This window comes from Candida tropicalis (assembly GCF_000006335.3).
Source record: "Candida tropicalis MYA-3404 genomic scaffold supercont3.3, whole genome shotgun sequence".
Lineage (NCBI taxonomy): Eukaryota > Fungi > Ascomycota > Pichiomycetes > Serinales > Debaryomycetaceae > Candida > Candida tropicalis.
Genome location: NW_003020055.1, coordinates 736,830 through 753,263, shown reverse-complemented (window position 1 = coordinate 753,263; position 16,434 = coordinate 736,830). Strand labels below are relative to the sequence as shown.

Here is a 16,434-nt window from a genome sequence, read left to right as displayed (position 1 = left end):
GATGGATGAATTATCTAGTACTTACCACCAGTTCTTTCTCTTCTTAATTCATTTTGTTGTTTTTCGGTTTCAGCGTCCCATAAGATGAATTCATCTAAACCTTTACCAGCTGGAACCATTGGCAAAACAGGAACTTTCTTTTCAACAATAACTTCCAATAAAACTGGTTCTTTGGCATCCAAGAATTCTTTAACACCAGAGACCATTTCTTCTTGTGTAGAAATTTTAATACCTTTAATACCCATAGCTTCAGCTAATTTCATAAAGTTTGGATTAGATTGATGGGTGTGGGAGTATCTGTTTTCGTAGAATAATGATTGCCATTGAGTAACCATACCTTGTTCTTCATTGTTCAAAACACAAATTTTAACTGGAGCACCAGCTTGAACAGCAGATGACAATTCAGTCAAAGTCATGTTGAAGGAAGCATCACCATCAATGTCAATAACAATGGCATCTGGTTTAGCAACTTGAGCACCAATGGCAGCTGGTAAACCGTAACCCATAGTACCTAAACCACCAGAAGTGATCATGGTTCTTGGTTTAGTCCAGGTGAAATGTTGAGCAGCCCACATTTGATGTTGACCAACACCAGTAGTAACAATAACTTCTTTATCATATGTCAAAGCTTGTCTATTGATTTCTCTAATGACAGATTGTGGTTTGATTAATGAACCTGGAGTTTCTTCTTGGTAAGAGTATGGGTATTTTTCTTTCCATTCGTTAATCTTAGCAAACCATTCTGGTCTACCTTCAACAGCGTCAACCAATTCAATAAAAGTCTTCAAGTTGGTAGTAACATCACCTTCAATGGCTTCAGTGGCTTCGACAACTTTGTTGATGTTCTTTGGAGAAATCTCGAAATGTAAAATACCACCTCTTCCTTCAGCGGCGGCTAATTTGGTTTCTGGGGCAAATTTGGCAATGTTACCAGTAACTCTATCATCAAATCTGGCACCTAATGCAATGATACAATCAGCATTTTGAATAGCAGTGTTGGCAGCAGCAGAACCGTGCATACCCAACATATCCAAAGATTTTGGATCTCTTTGGTCAAAAGCACCCAAACCTTGTAAAGTAGTGGTGACTGGGATGTTGGCTTTATCAGCTAATTGTTTCAATAATTTTGGACCTTCTTCATTGTTCAAAATACCGGCACCGGCATAAATGATTGGTTTTTTGGCCTTGTTTAAAATCTTGGCAGATCTCTTGATAGCTTCAGAAGTGAACTCACTGACAGCCTTTTTAGTGATTTGACTCAAAGCATTGGATGGTAAAGTGGCATTGATTGGGATTGATTCTCTTAAAATGGCAGCGGTAACATCCTTTGGCAAATCAACCAAAACTGGACCTGGTCTACCAGTAGTTGCAATTTCAAAAGCTTCATTGATTCTTCTTGGTAATTCCGCCACGTTTTTAACCATGACATTCCATTTAGTACAAGATCTAGAAATACCAACAACGTCAGCTTCTTGGAAAGCATCAGTACCAATGGCGGTGGTTGGAACTTGACCAGTGAAAACAACCAAAGGAACACCGTCCATTAAAGCATCAGCCATTGGAGTGATGACATTGGTGGCACCTGGACCAGAAGTAACCAAAACAACACCTGGTTTACCACTTGCTCTGGCATAACCTTCAGCCATATGACCAGCACCTTGTTCATGTCTTGGCAAGACAAACTTGAATTTGTCAGAATTGTAAATAGCATCGAAAACTGGCAAGATGGCACCACCAGCGTAACCGAAAACAGTGTCAACATTGTGTCTAAGCATCATTTCGTGGAAAATTTCACCACCGGTCAATCCAATAAATGAATCATCCATTAATGGTTCTTTCTTGGCCAGACGAGCAAATGGTTGCTTATGAGTTGGTGCTATGTTTTCATCAGCATCAGCTGTGTTGAATGCTGGAGCTGGTTGTGGACGAGCTGCTTGAGCGGTAGTAGCGGCTGAAGCTGCTTGAGTATTGATTTTTGAAATTGATCTGACTTGAGATCTCATGAAACCATACATGGTTTTTCTGGTAGTAGCTTTCAAATTACGAGAAATCATTTCTAAAGTTTTGATATTCTAGTAAAGTAGGGAGTTTGAAAGGTGAAGTTTGAATATAAAAAGGAAAAAAAAAAAGAATGGGACAACCAAACGATATAAAGACGAAGGAGAAATTTTTTTTTTTTTTAGTAAAGATATTTCTTGAATGGGTGAAAAATCTACATTATATATTTTATGGAGAAGAACAAAAAATTTCCTTAGGGAAAATTTTTCTGTTGAGTCACTGTAGGATGCGTCAGGGAAGAAACCGCTTGTTTCTTTTTCATTCACACCACTACCGACCAAATGCAATTTTTTTGTTTGTTTGTTCGGTGGTACAATTCCTGATCCGCTGCGAAACCGCACCACCATACAATCTTATGCTTTTTGTGATTCATCCTCCGTTCAGGACCAACGGAGCTTTTTCCAAATAATTAAGAATTTCAATTTTTTTTTTCTTTCATTCTCATACGCCTTAACAGCAGCTACTATATACACGTGACACGTACAATTATTACCGAAATTTCTTAGCTAACAACCTTATAAATCACTTTGTATTATTATGAAATCTTCTAAAGTAGATATTATGCTATAAATGTATATCTAAATAAAATAAAAAATAAAAAGGAATAAAATATTTTGTGTGGAGAAGAACTGAACATGTGAATGGTTAATTTTTTTTTTTTGTTTAAGGATCAATTCATTGATTGGATCCCCCCCTGTTTTTCTGTTATTACTTAATGAGGATTATATGCTCTTGGTTCGTTTTTTTCATGTTGTAGACTATTCTCGGTCGTAGAATTTGAATCTTCTGCTGTTGCACCTTCAAGTACATCACCAGCATCAAGGGTAGCAGGTTTTTCTTCAGAGGGTTCATCATGATGATGATGGTGCTCTTCACTGATCAGGTTTTGTAAAGTTGGGTTAACGGTTGGATTACCCCAGTCCAAGAAATCTCTTCTGACTTCAACATAATCATAAGCAAATTCACCAATTTGATCTTCATCAACACCAACTTCTTCACCATTATAATCAATTCTAAGGTGCAATCCAGGAATCTTATTGATAACAAAACATAAAACAGCAGTGACAGCACCGGAATAAGCCATGGTTGCCAAAATGTAGACAATTTGAATGTACAATTGTTTCCAGTTGTGGTCAATCCAACCACCATGATGATCAGTGACACCATCGTATCCAATAACAGTAGATGATCCAAAGATAGCATTGAATATTAAGCCGACAACACCGGCCATACCGTGCTCAGCCCAAACATCTAGGGAATCGTCAACACGGCACAAGTATTTGATCTTAGTTGACAAGTTACAAACGATACCCGCAGTAATACCCAAAACAACACTTGCCCAAAGTGGAATAACACCGGATGATGGAGTGGCAGCAACCAAACCAGAAATACAACCAGAACAAACTGCAACCATGGACCATTTGTTTTCCAATCTGAAATCCAATAAACACCAAGAAATAGCACCAAAGGCACCACAAATGTGAGTGTTCATCATAGAATATGGAACTTTAACTGATGGATTACCACATGAGAATCCATTGAAGAATAACCAACCAACATACAATAAAGAAGTGCCCAAAAAGATGGTGGAGATATTATGTGGACGATAGTTAATCATCAAGGTTTCATTTCTTCTTCCCAAAAATGCAGAATAAACAAAAGCAGTTACACCAGAGAGAATTTCAACTGGACCACCACCTGCATAATCCAAAGCACCGGATCTCCAAGTCAGAGCCCAACCGCCACCCCAGATCCAGTAAACGACAGGACAGTAGACAATAGTTGCCCAACAAAACATAAATACTAAAGCTGGTAAGAATCTACCTCTTTCGGCAACACAACCACCAGCAATAATGGCCAAAGTGACCAACAAGAATTGTGCTTGGAAAAGAGCAAATGCAATATCTGGATAATCTGTATCATCAGCACTGGCTCCTAATAGATTTTTAAACCCAAAGAAATGTAAATCACCAATGAATTTATTAGATGATGTATCACTGAAAGCTAATGAATAACCCCAGAAATACCATTGGAACATTCCAACAAATGAGGACATAATGACAATCCAAATCATGGATAACGCAGACTTTCTTCTGGCTAAACCAGAGTATAAAAATGCTAAACCTGGCACCATAATCCAGATCACGGAGGAGGCAATAGTAAATAGTAAGACATAACTTTCATTGTATTCATTGTTTTCAGTAAATAGTTTTCTTCTGTTGATGTATTTTATCACTTCTTCAACAGCCATTTTGTAAGTGTAATTCTAGTAGTGTTGGTAGTATTTGTAGTAGTAGAATATATGTATGTACAATGAAAAAGTTAGTCCCAAAAGAATTGAATAATCGGACAAGTAATGAAAATAGAAGAAATAAAAAAATAAATAAATATAAAATTAAAAGAAACGTATATTCATATAAAAAAAAGAACCATCTATTAATACAAAGGGGAATCGTTACAGTTTATATATGAACAATCATGTCTTGCTTTTTCGTGTTCTCTCTCTATTTTTTTTTATTAGCATAATAATGAGTTTGATAAATTTTTACTGATTGCAATATTTTGTGCAAATTGATTTGTTTTAGATAATGTACATTTTTAACTACACAGCAAAAAAAAAATTAAGAAAATAAAAAAAAAAAAAAAGAAAAAAAAAACGAGTCATTCTACTATCAATTCAAACTACCCTATCTTAGCCGATGACATTTTTTCTTGTTTTTCTCAGTGTGATTACGGTGAACATAACTGTAGCATCTCATGAACCAACACATCTTATGTTTCATAGGAACGGCACATGGATGACTACTTTTAAATTCGGGATTGAATTCCCTGCCAAAAATTACACTAACGTTAAATTTCCAGAGTCATCATCAGCCTACACAAAAAAAAAATTACATGCTTTCCTCTTTTTCCCCCCTGTTACTGTCCTCCATAGTTAACGAAGAGTCAGCGGTGCAAAAAAGATTGCAAAATTAAATCCAATAAACGACACTCCTGCACACAGGTGCAAATTTCAAATGGGAAGGCGTGGCCAGCTCAATAGAAAACAAAAAAGATCCTAAAGTTAAACAGAGAAAAAAAAAAGAAATTTTAAATTCACTCTTTTTTTTTTCGCAATCAATCACATTCTCATAATCCAACCAATCAAATCTAAGTATTTCAGCGTTATCGATATCAAATTAAATTTTACAATTTTGCCTACGGATTTTCTAGAAGTAAAAGTACACTACTTTAAATAATCAGCATTGTCCTGCATCAACCAAATGAATTCTTTTTTTAAAAAAAAAAAAAAGAATCACAACCTGTGATTATTACGTAATCAATATACCAAATTTAAGATTTTTCTTTCCTTATCTATACACGAGATCAATTTCTATTTCAATGTTTCTCTATCTATCCGTTAACCCCCAGGGGGTAAAGAATGAATGGGTCAATCAGCCCCGTTTTTTATAATCAAATTGCAGCAACTCACTCCACATTTTAAAATTATCATGTAATTAGAACATTTATTTAAATTTTTGGTTTTTCTAGTCTGAGCTTTGGTTGTTCGTAATGGATTTGATGGGTTTTTTTTTTTTTTTTTTTGCAATGTGTTGATAACGGAATTGAACTAAGCAAAACGCCTTAACAAATTTTGCTTTGCTTTAGTGCCGGTCCATACTCAGCCAAAATCCCTAGGCGAAAAAAATAGTACGACCTGGAAAAAGGAAGAAGTAGAGGCAAAAAAAAGGCTCATCTCATGGAAGACGCAACCCGTAATAATCCGGGTTTTTGAGCCCTTCAATTTGACACCTCTCATACTTTTATTGTTTTTGCAACTATCAAAAAATAATTGTTTCACAATTAAAATAAAAAAAAATAACGACTTTTATTTATTCCAATATAATAAAAACAAAATATATAAACGGAAATTTTTAAAAACTAACGAAATTTACATAATCTAGAAAGAAACAAAAAAAACGATATGTAAGAATGAAGAAATTAAGCAAACAAAAAAAATGTGGAAAATCAAATGTAAAGAATTATATCTAAATGAGCATGTAACCAAACAACATACCAATTATCCATGAGTAACCTGTAGATAATTCATGAGCATCACCTTCATAAATTGGAACTGGTGGTGGTGGAATTGAAGTAGTAGATGTTGAGTCAGCTGGGTAAGTTTCGACACCTTCAGTACCAGGTGAAGATGTACCAGTAAAAGTAGAAGTAGAAAGGGTTATAGTACTGTAGGAAGTGATAGTAGTAGTTGAAGATTCGGTACTTGATGGAGTTTCTTCTTGTGGTTCAGCAGGTGGGATAGTCTTAGGAACCGGAACAGAAGATTCTTTAATACTTGAAGAAGCTGTGGTTGGTACTTGTTGTTCAGAAGTGACAGACGTGACAGAAGTGACAGAAGTACTGGCAACTGAAGTATTAGAAACTGGACTACTAGCAACTGGACTACTGGAAACTGGACTACTAGCAACTGAAGTACTAGCAACTGAAGTACTATTGACGGGAGTAGTAGAAACTGGACTACTAGAAACTGAAGTACTAGCAACCGAAGTCAAAGATGAAGAATTAGAAGTAATACTAGAAGTTGCTTCAGCAGCAAGACTGGTAGATCCCTTAGAAGCAGAACTAGATGCAGTTGTTGGTTCAGAAACTGAAGTAGAAGAATTGGATACACCTTCAGATAAGTAGATAGGAGATTCGTGTGGAATAGTAACTGGGTAATATGGTTCTTCTGAGCAGCTAGATAAAACAATGGTTTCAATACTGGTAATTCTAGTAGTGTATTTAGTAGTAGAATCTTTGAAAGTAGTAGTGACAATGGAATCAGTGACAAAAGTAGTAGTTTCAACGGAAGTAACCAAAGTCTTGGATTCAATAACTTCACTAGTTTCTTCTGATGGACAATGAGTAAAAGTTTGAGTTTCATAACTAGTCAAAGTACTGGTAGCTTCAACAACTTCACCATCTGAAGTAGTAGAATAAATAAATTCACTGGTTGATGGAATGGTAGTAGTAATGAAAACTTCTGGGAAATCACAAGTGGAAACTTCAGCAACGGAGGAAGATGATTGTTCAAAAACTTCAGAATGTAAGCATTCTTCACAAGTGGTAATAATTTCAGTACTGTAGTAATATTCAGTTTCTGTGGTTGAGTAAGTTGTTCCTTCCAGGGTTATTTCACTAACAACTTCAGTAGTAGAAGTAACAACATTTGTACTAGTAACAATTTCTGGTGGACAATCACTGTTGGTTTCGTAGTAAGTTGAAATTGATGTTTGAGTATAAACAACTGGAGTTTCATCAACGGTAGAGGTTTCAAAGAATTCAACTAGAGTGGTTCTGGTAAAGACTGGAGTACAGGCACTGTTGTTGGAGAGTGAAGTAGTGGTTTCTTCAGATGGACAGTCACTGTTGGTTTCGTAGTAAGTTGAAATTGATGTTTGAGTATAAACAACTGGAGTTTCATCAACGGTAGAGGTTTCAAAGAATTCAACTAGAGTGGTTCTGGTAAAGACTGGAGTACAGGCACTGTTGTTGGAGAGTGAAGTAGTGGTTTCTTCAGATGGACAGTCACTGTTGGTTTCGTAGTAAGTTGAAATTGATGTTTGAGTATAAACAACTGGAGTTTCAGCAACAGTAACAGTTTCCAAGAATTCAATTGGAGTAGTTCTGGTGAAGATAGGAGTACAAGCACCGTTTCCAGTAATTGAAGTGGATAAGACTGAAGTAATTTGTGATAATGAAGTAGTGGTTGGGTTGACAACAGTGGATGGACCAGCAAGAGAAGTTGAAGTTGGTTGTTTACTGGAGGATGGAGCTTGCTCGGTAGAAGTAGTAGTTTCTTCACTGGTGGTTTCTTCACTGGTAGTTTCTTCGGTAGTGGTTTCTTCACTGGTGGTTTCTTCACTGGTGGTTTCTTCACTGGTGGTTTCTTCGGTAGTGATTTCTTCACTGGTGGTTTCTTCGGTAGTAGTTTCTTCACTGGTAGTTTCTTCAGTAGTGGTTTCTTCAGAAGTAGTTTCTTCAGTAGTGGTTTCTTCAGAAGTAGTTTCTTCAGTAGTGGCTTCTTCTGTTGTTGGTTCTTCACTGGTGGTTTCTTCACTGGTAGTTTCTTCAGCGATAGTTTCTTCGGTGGTAGTTTCTTCTGTAGTAATTTCTTCACTGGTGGTTTCTTCTGTTGTTGGTTCTTCAGAAGTAGTATCAATAACTGGAGTTGAAGTAGTTTCTGGTTCACTGGAGGTAGTCAATTCTTCAATTGATGGTTCAATGACTGGTGTGGAAGTTGGAGCTGGTTCGGTAGAAGTAGTAGGAATGTCTGTTGGGGTCACTTCATCTAGAAGTGGGGTAGTAACAAGTCTAGGAAGATCAGAAGTTGGAGTAAATGAATGGTTCACCCTCATGATAAAGTTGTAGCATAGTCATATCTGGGCAGGTGACTACTGTTTCGGTGATGGTTTCACGAACTGTATAAACAAGTGTTTGAATTAAACCATCAACAGTACTTGTAATAACTTGAACGTCCCAAATTGTTTTAGTAGCCACGTTTGTGATAAAATAGTAGGTTGTATAAGTAGTGGAGGTGCTTGTGGTAAGAATAACTTCACCTGGTACAGTAGACTTCTCTGTGACATATGTAGTTATAGTAAGGAATTCGAGTGGTCTTTGAGATCTTGATTTTGAACTACTCATAATGGAAACAGGAAGAACCAGAGACGATATTGGGGTTTTTGATTTAGTACAACCTTCATCACAAGATGTTATTGTGGTTTTTGATACGCTTATTTTAGAAACATCCAATGTAACCATAGAAGACGGAATTGAACTAGTGGTGTAATCGGTTTGAATCAGTGTTGCGTAATCTTCCTTAGTAGTAGTGGTAAAAGTAGTTCTAATTTCAACGACTTTACTAGTTACTGGAGAAGAAGTAAAAAATTCTGTCACAACATCGACATCATTCTTATGCACATAACAAGCTTCATCATCACACACAATAGGATAGCAACCAGTATCATCACAATACTCATCCCCATCTTCATAAGCCTTGGTAGCAGTAACCAACTACAAAAAGAAAATCAAATAATTAGCAATCATAGTAAAAAATTAGAATATTTGGTAATAGCAGCAGTAGTTAATACAAGTATGACCAAACAATCAAAGTAATTCTCAAGATGTGTAGAATAATGATTTAAAAAAAAACAATTAGCATCCAAAACTAGGATAATCTTCATCATTTTATATATTCTTCATTTCTATAAGAATGGACGAAACAAAAAAAAAGCAACTAATAAACTTTAAACATAAGTTGAAACAATAGTAGACAAACCAATCCACTATAGTATAACCATTTGCAATTGCATTTGAACATTGTGCACCCTTTCAATAGGATTGATAAAGTCTTGAAAGTTTAAAAAAAATTTTGAAACAATTTTTAACATGAGTATGATGGTGCGAGATTTTCTTTTTGAACCAATGTACACGAAACTTTAAATTTTAAACATTTGATTGCAAACCATATAAAATGGAGCAACACTTATTTGAATTGGTTCTAATTTATGTTTTGTGTTAAATTTTTTTTTCTAATTTATCTAAATGAACTTTGGATTAATAATATAATATGGAATCTAAAGAAAACCCAAGAAAAATAAAAGGTATAACAGAAAGGGAAGGAAAAAACGAGGGGGTGAAAGGGGGGAATACTATAGCTTCTCTGACTAATATAAGAGGATAAATGATGTTCAATGGATTAACTCTGAAACAAATTGCATTATAATATTAGGAACAACGAAAGGGCATTATCAATATATGGGTTCTAGAAAAAAAACTTTAATTGCTAATTCTTATTATACATGAACTATATTGCTACATTATAATGAACTTCGTTGATGACTCTGTTATAGTTCAATTATTTCTTTCTTCTTTCTTCCGGTTTATTGTTGTCGTAATTGGAATGATCCGAATGATCCTTTGTCGTCGAACTTTTCTCTGAAGATAAACAATACCAAAGAGGTAATTCTACAAGAAAAAGTATACAATGAATACCCAAACCAATGAATTCTTAGATGGTTATATGATCTGTGTTTCACCATGATTGGATATGGTTATATGTTCTTTTTAACATGTGTTTTTATAAAAACTGCTCTAATGGTAATTAAACCAATGCACTATTTCTAAAATAAATTGTTCCAAAATTGTTTTGGGTTACAAAACCAATTAGAGTTGATTTTTAACATGTTATTTTTTCGGATTATCACTAAATATTTTTTTTTCTTCTGTTCACCACATCAATACGGTAAATCACAACCTCGTACTAGAATCGGACATTATTTTTATTAGCTCTACTATATTTTAATTGAGGTAAGGAGATTGGGTCATTTAATTGCAGAAATGTTGATGAGACATGAGGAGAACTCTACTTATTAATTAATCTTACATGCATTTATTAATTAAGAACAGGCTATATACAGGAAATATAAAAAATAAATAAATAATATAGAAGCAATCAATTAGAGATAATTAATTAATGCTACCTATTGGTTCATTTCTTAGCATTATTCATTACATTTACCCCCACCACATTATTTCGAGAAGATTACTAATCATGTTTAACGCCGTTTTGTTTCTCTTCATATTTCTCATAGAAATGAAATGTCTCAAAACAAACTTCTATTACAATTAACCAAATAATTATCCATTCTAGTCTTGTACCTTTCTTTTCACTTAATACACTCAAAAATGCACGTTGTTCATCTGTTGCATAATCTAATTTTCTATTCAATATTGAAATTCTTGAATTTATATCCAATATTTTAGAAATACTATTATAAATTTTCTCTAATTTTGGTTCACTCCAATATAAATCAGGGGTATCAATTAATTCACTGTAAAGATTCAATTTTCCTCTCAATAAGAATAATTTCCCAGTTATTTTTAAAAATTCATGTTCTGACGTAGTTATTTGTTTCCCATTAGCCAAAATTTCTGAATTTTGTTTAGTCAAGTTTAAATATTCTTCTAATTGAGCCTCTAGTATGGATAATCTTGTTGATCTAGATAATCCAATAGCAAATGCAGCCATATCTAATAATCGTTTTTCTTTATCTGGACCCTGGACAATCATAATTTCTCCATGAAGATAGGAATACCCTTTATTTAGTGGTGTCTCCGGTAATTCTTTCAATTCTATCCAATCAATTTCTTCACTTTCAAAAGTTTCACATTTACTTTCAATACTGCCTTCTATCACTGGCAAGTAGTTGACAATTTCATCTTCAGTTAAATTCCACCCTACAAGAGTACCATTTGACAAAATCATCAAATTTGAATCACTTGTACTTATGTTGATGACTTCCTCTGGAATAACAATCTGAAATTCATAACCTTGAATGCTTGGAATCAATTTATCAAAATCAATTGCATCACCCACGGTCAATGATGTGACGATATTGAAATATTTCTCCAACACTTTAGGTGATACTTCTTCTTGTCTATTTTCATTTAATAAAGATAATATATAATTTGTGGATTCATGTTGGAATTGTGAATTATCTGTACGACGTAACTTCTGGGCACCTATCTTCTTTTTAGGGACATTTTTGACTCGATTGATAGGCTTGTTCTCCAGCTTTATAGGAACAGTAGAATTGAAACGGCAGATCGGTAGTCTTTGAAATCTCGCCAATTGTATGGTTCTGGGAATTCTCTTTATCATGATAAATAATAATGTGAATAGCTAGAGAAATCAACTGTAATAGAAACTAATCATATCCCTGGTGATACTAATGTTATTCTTTTTTTCTCTCCCTTTCTCTTCATCCTTCGTTCCACGGATAAAGAACTTGCCAAGATCTTGTCCTGTTGTACACGACTGGTTCACGTGTGTTTGTTCACGTGAAGGTGTTTCAAAAAAAGATGTTGACGAGTTAAACTTTCTGAAACTTGGTCTAAATTTGAAACCTACAAGAGAAGAATATGTACATTATAGTGTTTGTATCAAGAGTGCTAGTCAGAAAATGTTTCGAACCTTACATCAGATTTTCCATCTAACGAAGTGTTTTCTTCTGTCGTCAGTTCTAAAATTAGATCACACTGTTTTCTTGATTACAAAAGCCATTCCTCTACAACGAAAAATCTGAAAAATTTTTCTGTTCATGAACTGCTTCAACCTTTTGTACCATAAAAACAACCGTTTAAAAAAAAAATATCAGTCCGAATAGTACAGATCAATGCCCACGAGTTTGTTGCCCCCGATCTTTTGTTCCGATTATTTATTATTTTGAATAATGGGAAACTAAAAATAGGGTAGAGGCTTACTAGGATGACGTGGAGGAGATTATATTTTTGGCTGTGTTAACTTGGGATATTTTCCCGTCCACGGCAGTATTCACCGTTTCTCGATTCTTAAAAGATTACATGACGTCGCGTTCCTGTAATATTTGGGATTTTTAGACATTTTTGGTTGAATTTCATCATGAAATTATTCCACGATTTTGATCTCCTTCGTGTTCATTAATTGATTTGATTTGATTTGCTTTGCAATGAAATGAGCTTTCAAGAAGAAGGCAGAAAACAATAAGCCTTGATATATAGTTGCTTATTTCTTTTCGTAAACCGTCATAATCCTTATCTTTCATTTACGAAAAACATAAACAAATCAGAATAAGGAAAGTTGCAATATATCAATTGCTGAAAGATAGATAATTACATAAGAGGTGAATGAGTGACCATGTATTTTGATTAATCTTTTGTCTCGATCCTCCCCATGTGTTCGTGACCCATTCTTTCAAACTGTGTCTACTTGAAATTGTAACAAAAAGATTTTTCTTTTCTCACTGCAAATTTTCTTTGAGACCTTGACGTGTGTTTTTAATTTGTCTGTTTTAGGAATAATTGGTTGATTAAAAAAAGTCGCATTATAATGTCGCGTTCCTGACTAACTGTCTCTCTGTGCTAGGTCATGAAGAGACATAGAATCCTGCCCATATGTGTGTGTTATATAGATATAATGTTTGTCTTGATAATATCATGTATAGAAAGAATCAATGTAGACTAAAACAAAGGTTGAATAAATCCTCATGTATTATGTAAGTCTAGAATTGTAGTGGCAAAGGGTGTTGGTGAATGTATGGGAGTATGCTGAGATCATAAAATGTCCAAAAATAGCTACAAAATTATCTGCAGGAGACACTAAATTTTTTTTTTTTCTTTCTTTCTTTCTTTTTTTTTTTTAAAAAAAAATTAATTGTTTTTGTTTTGCTTCTTCTTCTTTGGGGGCGTATGAAAATTCAGTTTGAACATTTGCAGTATACAGGCTATATAAAATATATAAAGGATTAATTATATCACACATACTGAAAAATCATTTCAAAAAATTTTTCTCTTCCTTTTTTTTTTCTTCCTCTTCCTTTGTCTATCGTGAATTTTTCTTTTTTTACATTGATTTTATTTTTAATTTAATTTATTTTTTTTTCTTTTTCAGTATCTACTTGAAAGAAAGTCTTTGTTATTACTAGATCACATTTGCAAAAGAAAACACTTTCGCTTGATAAAAAACAATTATAAACTTAAAGAACAATGTGGTATGTATATCTTGTTGTACATTGATCCTCCCACCTCGGAGTGAAACACCTGTTCAGATCAAAGATCATTGACACTGTGGCAATAGGTGGGACTTCGAGGATTTTTTAGAATTTTTCTCAAGATGTATGAGAGGATGTATATGAGTAAAAAGTGAATTCATCAATACTAACAATAACGTGTCATTATAGTGGTATTTTTGGTTATGTCAATTTCTTGGTTGACAAGACAAGAGGTGAAATCATGGACAACTTGATTGAAGGTTTACAAAGATTGGAATACAGAGGTTATGATTCCGCTGGTCTTGCCGTCGATGGTAAAATGATCAAGGATTCCAATGATGAAGAATACATGGACTCAATTATTGTCAAAACTCCAGGTAAAGTTAAGGTTTTGAAACAAAAGATTATTGATGATCAAATTGACAGAGATGACGTTTTCGATAACCATGTTGGTATTGCTCACACCAGATGGGCCACCCATGGTCAACCAAAAGTTGAAAACTGTCACCCTCACAGATCAGATCCAAAAGCTGAATTCATTGTTGTCCACAATGGTATTATCACCAACTATGCTGCTTTAAGAAAATACCTTTTGTCCAAAGGTCACGTTTTTGAAAGTGAAACCGATACTGAATGTATTGCCAAATTATTCAAACATTTCTACGACTTGAACCGTAAAGCTGGCGTTTTCCCAGACTTGAACGAATTGACTAAACAAGTTTTACACGAATTGGAAGGTTCTTATGGTTTATTGGTCAAGTCATACCACTACCCAGGTGAAGTTTGTGGTACCAGAAAGGGTTCTCCATTATTGGTTGGTGTTAAAACCGACAAGAAATTGAAAGTTGATTTTGTTGATGTCGAATTTGAAGCTCAACATCAACCAGAAATCAACCACAATGCTGCCACTTCTGCTGAATTGGGTTTCATCCCAGTTGCTCCAGGTGAACAAAACTTGAGAACTTCCCAATCAAGAGCTTTCCTTTCAGAAGACGATTTGCCAATGCCAGTTGAATTTTTCTTATCTTCTGATCCTGCATCTGTCATTCAACATACCAAGAAAGTCTTGTTCTTGGAAGATGATGATATCGCCCACATTTACGATGGTGAATTACATATTCATAGAGCTTCCACCAAGTCTGCTGGTGAATCTACCGTCAGACCAATCCAAACTTTGGAAATGGAATTGAATGAAATCATGAAAGGTCCATACAAGCATTTTATGCAAAAGGAAATTTTCGAACAACCAGATTCTACTTTTAACACTATGAGAGGTAGAATTGATTTTGAAAACTGCACAGTTACCCTTGGTGGTTTGAAATCTTGGTTATCAACAATAAGAAGATGTAGAAGAATCATTATGATTGCATGTGGTACTTCCTACCATTCTTGTTTGGCCACTAGATCTATTTTTGAAGAATTGACTGAAATTCCAGTTTCTGTTGAATTAGCTTCTGATTTCCTTGATAGAAGATCCCCAGTTTTCAGAGATGACACTTGTGTGTTTGTTTCTCAATCCGGTGAAACTGCTGATTCCATCTTGGCTTTACAATACTGTTTGGACAGAGGTGCTTTAACTGTTGGTATTGTCAACTCTGTTGGTTCCTCTATGTCTAGACAAACCCATTGTGGTGTCCACATCAATGCCGGTCCAGAAATCGGGGTTGCTTCCACTAAAGCTTACACTTCACAATACATTGCATTGGTCATGTTTGCCCTTTCATTGTCTAACGATTCTATTTCCAGAAAGTCAAGACATGAAGAAATCATTAAAGGTTTACAAAAGATTCCAGAACAAATCAAACAAGTTTTGAAATTGGAAGATAAGATTAAAGAATTGTGTAATAGTTCATTGAATGATCAAAAATCCTTGTTATTGTTGGGTAGAGGTTATCAATTTGCCACTGCTTTGGAAGGTGCTTTGAAAATCAAAGAAATTTCTTACATGCATTCTGAAGGTGTTTTAGCTGGTGAATTGAAACATGGTGTTTTGGCATTGGTTGATGAAGATTTACCAATTATTGCTTTTGCCACCAGAGATTCTTTATTCCCTAAGGTTATGTCTGCTATTGAACAAGTTACTGCCAGAGATGGTAGACCAATTGTTATCTGTAATGAAGGTGATGCTATTGTTTCTAATGATAAAGTCCATACCACTTTGGAAGTTCCAGAAACTGTTGATTGTTTACAAGGTTTGTTAAATGTTATTCCATTACAATTGATCAGTTACTGGTTAGCTGTAAATAGAGGTATTGATGTCGATTTCCCACGTAACTTGGCTAAATCAGTCACTGTCGAATAGATAAAGTTGGTGTATGAGTGAGTGAGAGAGAGACAATTCAGATGGTTAAATTAATATAAATAGATACATTAATCAATTTCAGAAACAAGGGAGGACTTAATTTGTTCTTAAACTTATTCTTTTGTTATATCAGATTCTTATTTCTTCTTCTTTTTATTTAGTTGTTTTCATAATTATATTATTATTATTATTATTAGGATTTATGTAATTTTTTTTTGTCTTATTGTTTGTATGTATGATGGTGATACCCAACTCTGATAATGATCTTGATTAAATCAACAATTTCAAGAAAAGAAGAAAATATATTGATTCATTTAAATATATACACACAACATCAACGGAAATGAACTAAAAAATAAGGACAACTAAAACAATCATTAACTTTACAAAGATTTTTTATTTTCTAGTAAAGTATTGAGAATTACCCAAGAATGCAGCCGTGTTATCAAATACTGATTCACCAAGATTTAAATATTTAGTAGCATAGTATTGAACATCTTT

The 16,434-nt window shown here is 34.3% G+C and overlaps 5 protein-coding genes across 5 annotated transcripts; 1 reads left to right on the top strand and 4 right to left on the bottom strand. All coding sequences in view use genetic code 12, as the record gives it.

Annotated features, from left to right (window-relative positions):
- Window positions 1-14: 14 nt before the first annotated feature.
- On the bottom strand, window positions 15-2,054 carry ILV2 (acetolactate synthase catalytic subunit; the record flags this gene model as incomplete). Its single annotated transcript, XM_002548068.1, has 1 exon — window positions 15-2,054. One exon carries the CDS (start codon window positions 2,052-2,054, stop codon window positions 15-17), a length of 2,040 nt encoding a protein of 679 aa, XP_002548114.1.
- Window positions 2,055-2,770: 716 nt separating this feature from the next.
- Window positions 2,771-4,309, bottom strand: MEP1 (ammonium permease; the record flags this gene model as incomplete). The annotated part of the gene is made up of 1 exon (XM_002548067.1): window positions 2,771-4,309. The coding sequence occupies one exon, from the start codon at window positions 4,307-4,309 to the stop codon at window positions 2,771-2,773; it is 1,539 nt and encodes a 512-aa protein (XP_002548113.1).
- A 1,777-nt stretch (window positions 4,310-6,086) lies between these two features.
- Window positions 6,087-8,456, bottom strand: FGR23 (Fgr23p; the record flags this gene model as incomplete). The annotated part of the gene is made up of 1 exon (XM_002548066.1): window positions 6,087-8,456. One exon carries the CDS (start codon window positions 8,454-8,456, stop codon window positions 6,087-6,089), a length of 2,370 nt encoding a protein of 789 aa, XP_002548112.1.
- Window positions 8,457-10,648: 2,192 nt separating this feature from the next.
- Window positions 10,649-11,764, bottom strand: CTRG_02408 (uncharacterized protein; the record flags this gene model as incomplete). The annotated part of the gene is made up of 1 exon (XM_002548065.1): window positions 10,649-11,764. One exon carries the CDS (start codon window positions 11,762-11,764, stop codon window positions 10,649-10,651), a length of 1,116 nt encoding a protein of 371 aa, XP_002548111.1.
- A 2,108-nt stretch (window positions 11,765-13,872) lies between these two features.
- GFA1 (glutamine--fructose-6-phosphate transaminase (isomerizing)) lies at window positions 13,873-15,933 on the top strand (the record flags this gene model as incomplete). The annotated part of the gene is made up of 1 exon (XM_002548064.1): window positions 13,873-15,933. The coding sequence occupies one exon, from the start codon at window positions 13,873-13,875 to the stop codon at window positions 15,931-15,933; it is 2,061 nt and encodes a 686-aa protein (XP_002548110.1).
- Between the last annotated feature and the right edge of the window lie 501 nt (window positions 15,934-16,434).